This window comes from Echinococcus granulosus, assembly GCF_000524195.1.
Source record: "Echinococcus granulosus chromosome Unknown EG_S00229, whole genome shotgun sequence".
Taxonomy (NCBI): Eukaryota; Metazoa; Platyhelminthes; class Cestoda; order Cyclophyllidea; family Taeniidae; genus Echinococcus; species Echinococcus granulosus.
Window position 1 is genome coordinate 68,826 of NW_020170609.1, and position 4,756 is coordinate 73,581.

General features: G+C 38.5%; 1 protein-coding gene across 1 annotated transcript in view; it reads right to left on the reverse strand. All coding sequences in view use genetic code 11, as the record gives it.

Annotated features, from left to right (window-relative positions):
* The window catches only part of EGR_10527 (hypothetical protein), a gene marked incomplete at both ends in the record, with an annotated part of 2,707 nt that extends 1,717 nt beyond the window's left edge, over nt 1-990 (reverse strand). The window contains one exon of the mRNA XM_024499776.1: nt 861-990. Coding sequence (XP_024345816.1) covers nt 861-990 — 130 coding nt within the window. The remainder of the gene's footprint in view (nt 1-860) is intronic.
* Between the last annotated feature and the right edge of the window lie 3,766 nt (nt 991-4,756).

Genomic DNA, 4,756 nt, shown 5'->3' on the forward strand with positions numbered 1-4,756 from the left:
CCCATTTCAGTACTTGCTAATACGAATAGTATCTTGATGCCCATTCTAGATGCATAGCAATGCATGCATCGGGGCACAATTGTATCATCTTTTCAATCATTTGCCCTTCCACCATCAGCTTTATATCCTTAAGTCGAGAATATTGGTTAGGTAAAAAAATCCTGCGGAGTATAACAAGCACGGCAAGTTTTGTAGGGAATAAGTTTTTTTTTACTTTGTGGTCAAGTCTGCCCACTTTTCACCGAAATAGTTCTTTCAAACAAACGTGTATTACAGGAGTGATGGCCTGCCCTTGTGAAAAAGCCATGAAATGCGTAAAAAATTTCCCTTAAATATAGGACAGTTTTCAATTCGTAGGTTCTTTCTTCCACTCATTTCACCTCAAGTCTTTCTTAAAAATGAAAGAAAGATGGAGAATAGATTGCTGTCGGACAGAAGGGTTGATGAACAACCGGCATGGGCCAGAGGCCATACCGCACAGCAGAAGTAAAGTCAGAGCCGCAAGTGCCCTTGATAGCTAATCGAAGAAGGAAGAAAGCAATTAAAGTTTTACATATTAACCATTCTGACTATAGGAGATTTGGACTTTTATCATGACGATAAGTAGTTAAAACAATAACACAAAGTAACTCTGTACGGAAGGCCATGTAAGTTGATAAATATTTCTGTTTTGACATTTAGAAGTTTCACTAACTTATGAGAGAAATACAATCTTCCGATTTGTTTAGAACGATTTTAACTTTATGCGCGTCTAAATATCATGAAAATAATTGTTATTACTCTCCAAGAAGTATATTAGCACCATTATTTACCTAAATTTGCTTTTTCCTCCCATAAATGGGTTAGAGTTTATTCCTTACCATCCCATTTGTAACACAGTCTGTCAAGAAGTGCAAAAGCAAATGTGGTGCTACTGGATGACTGAGATAAATGCATGCCAAATAGTTTACTTATTATTTTGTAAAATAATGTTACCTTACAAAAGTGCATTTGACCAGCTAAGTGTTGCGCGTTTATAAGGCGATTGGTCTCTCATTGCAGACAGTCAAGCCCTAGTCACTCGTGATCCTGCCTCCTCTTCAGATTTAACAATCGTCTGCGTCTTCCGCGTTTGTCAAATGATAAAACCGACAGCCTTCATTTCAGAGATGTGAACGGTATGCAAATTTCAAGAAAGGTTTTGACACCTTTAGGTCTCTCATTGGTAGGCTTCAGAATAGTTTATTGTGTTATCCTATCAGAATAAGAATAAGGCGATTGTTCAAACAGTTGGCTAGTTCTGGTGCTCCATAAATAAAATTTTTCTTGGATTCATTTAAAAATTATCTGCCTGAGTGGCTAGATTTCATGCACATCTATCGTTTAGCCATCATCAAGTAAAGGATTTATGGCCAACAATCGTATTTACGGTTCATTGCATTTATGCATACTGACACAAAGGAGGTGCATTCTCTAAAGACATGAAGCAGTACGCGACTTAGGATTTGATCCTCTAAGGACGATAGCCAATGTCTTTTTCTCAGGTGTTTACGAATAAATGAGTTTTTTTTAAAGTGAACCGCCAGAAATTGATTCAGAGTGCCGTTGCATTTGGGAGCAGGTTAATAGCCACTGAGTCGTCCTGTGATCAGTTTGTGAGTAAAGGCACTAGCTGATCTACTTTCTGGAGTATCCGGCTTTGACAATCCCTCTCTCCGTGCTACGACTTTCAAATCAAGTCTTAGGACTTTTCAGCTGTAAAGACAATTTTAGTGGCGCCTCGAAATAGAGGAAAATAGTCCAGAGCAAAATGAAGAGCGCCGCGTCAATGGACCAACGTGGATGTGCTGCATTATGAATGTCTACGAAGAATTCACATTAAGAAATCTCTGCAAGTCTCACCAAGTAATCACAATTAACTACGCCAAAGAGCAGAAGAGATTTTCGGTTTTTACATGGGTAGATGATATTACAAGTCAATTGGAAAAATTTATGAATGCGAGTCCAATAACTCCTCTTGATTTGAGTGTCATCCTGGGTGGAGCTTGTTGCCACTCTTCTTCACTGGCCGTCATAACGAGTAAGCGGATAAAAAAATGTGTAGCCTAACGAATTTCCAGCGTATTTAAAAATTATTTCTTATACCGGGGTACAATTCGCAGAACAAAGACCTAATTATAAGATCACTTTGATCAAAATTGTCATTAAGACGGTGAGGAATGGGTACGAATGTGAATTTGAGTGCATGATTTGAACGCGTAGGTGCTAAAGGTTTTGATGTCCACCGTGTCATTTTCTCCTTGTTCTTGACCAGCCTTACACCTTCAAATGTCTTTGCAGGCAGATACATTACAACCCTGATTACCACCTCTTTTGGACCCAAAAGGCAGATGAGCTGGTAATAATTATTTTCACGTTTGAATTTAAAATCAAAGAACCCTATGTCACCGGTCGTTTGATTTTAGGCCACGAAACTTTACTATCTCACCGTTGCGTCTTCCTAATCAAGTTATTACTGCGAGATGAGGATGACTTCCAAACTTTGCACAGCACTTGAACAAAAGAAAGTGATAAGGTTGTCATTCGAAGCCTGAAATTGTTAATAAGAAGATGTGTATATGTGTGCACGAGATTTACGAATTTGTCTCCTTTGGCACGTCTGTTTGCTCTTGGTGTAGGAAGGCAGTTCCTTTTGTGGAATCGTCTTGAACAAGCTGATCAAAAGTTAATGCGGTGCGGCAGATACAAGGCAATCACAATAACCAAGCGGATGCAGCACCTACCACTAAAGGAGATTAAAATATAACTTTCAATACAAAGAAAATGTCGTGAGGATATTTAGTACCTAGAACCGAATTGTGAACCCCTTCCAAGCAGAGACTTTTGGAGTTATGTGATTTGCTTTTAGATTTTTTGGTTGGGAAAAGTGTCAGTGTTACTACCATTTACTTCCTGCATGCTTGAACAACTAATTATGGCAAATCAGCAAAGTCCTTCCTACGAAAGAAAACAAATGGTTGTAGATACTTCTTCGCTAAATTACACCAACAATATTCTACATCCTTAAAAGGTTCCCTTCTCATCTGCTTCAACTAACTTCTTGTATAATATATGATAGAAGCTGCCGCAAAGCTCAACAATTGTGGGAATTTGATGAGATTTGAGGTCGTGTGCTTGATAAATTTAAGGTGGAAAATTTTTGGCATTATTTACACATCCTTCTACAAGTTCTCTATGCAAATCCAAGACAGCGAAATCAAGTCTTAGGACTTTTCAGCTGTAAAGACAATTTTAGTGGCGCCTCGAAATAGAGGAAAATAGTCCAGAGCAAAATGAAGAGCGCCGCGTCAATGGACCAACGTGGATGTGCTGCATTATGAATGTCTACGAAGAATTCACATTAAGAAATCTCTGCAAGTCTCACCAAGTAATCACAATTAACTACGCCAAAGAGCAGAAGAGATTTTCGGTTTTTACATGGGTAGATGATATTACAAGTCAATTGGAAAAATTTATGAATGCGAGTCCAATAACTCCTCTTGATTTGAGTGTCATCCTGGGTGGAGCTTGTTGCCACTCTTCTTCACTGGCCGTCATAACGAGTAAGCGGATAAAAAAATGTGTAGCCTAACGAATTTCCAGCGTATTTAAAAATTATTTCTTATACCGGGGTACAATTCGCAGAACAAAGACCTAATTATAAGATCACTTTGATCAAAATTGTCATTAAGACGGTGAGGAATGGGTACGAATGTGAATTTGAGTGCATGATTTGAACGCGTAGGTGCTAAAGGTTTTGATGTCCACCGTGTCATTTTCTCCTTGTTCTTGACCAGCCTTACACCTTCAAATGTCTTTGCAGGCAGATACATTACAACCCTGATTACCACCTCTTTTGGACCCAAAAGGCAGATGAGCTGGTAATAATTATTTTCACGTTTGAATTTAAAATCAAAGAACCCTATGTCACCGGTCGTTTGATTTTAGGCCACGAAACTTTACTATCTCACCGTTGCGTCTTCCTAATCAAGTTATTACTGCGAGATGAGGATGACTTCCAAACTTTGCACAGCACTTGAACAAAAGAAAGTGATAAGGTTGTCATTCGAAGCCTGAAATTGTTAATAAGAAGATGTGTATATGTGTGCACGAGATTTACGAATTTGTCTCCTTTGGCACGTCTGTTTGCTCTTGGTGTAGGAAGGCAGTTCCTTTTGTGGAATCGTCTTGAACAAGCTGATCAAAAGTTAATGCGGTGCGGCAGATACAAGGCAATCACAATAACCAAGCGGATGCAGCACCTACCACTAAAGGAGATTAAAATATAACTTTCAATACAAAGAAAATGTCGTGAGGATATTTAGTACCTAGAACCGAATTGTGAACCCCTTCCAAGCAGAGACTTTTGGAGTTATGTGATTTGCTTTTAGATTTTTTGGTTGGGAAAAGTGTCAGTGTTACTACCATTTACTTCCTGCATGCTTGAACAACTAATTATGGCAAATCAGCAAAGTCCTTCCTACGAAAGAAAACAAATGGTTGTAGATACTTCTTCGCTAAATTACACCAACAATATTCTACATCCTTAAAAGGTTCCCTTCTCATCTGCTTCAACTAACTTCTTGTATAATATATGATAGAAGCTGCCGCAAAGCTCAACAATTGTGGGAATTTGATGAGATTTGAGGTCGTGTGCTTGATAAATTTAAGGTGGAAAATTTTTGGCATTATTTACACATCCTTCTACAAGTTCTCTATGCAAATCCAAGACAGCGAA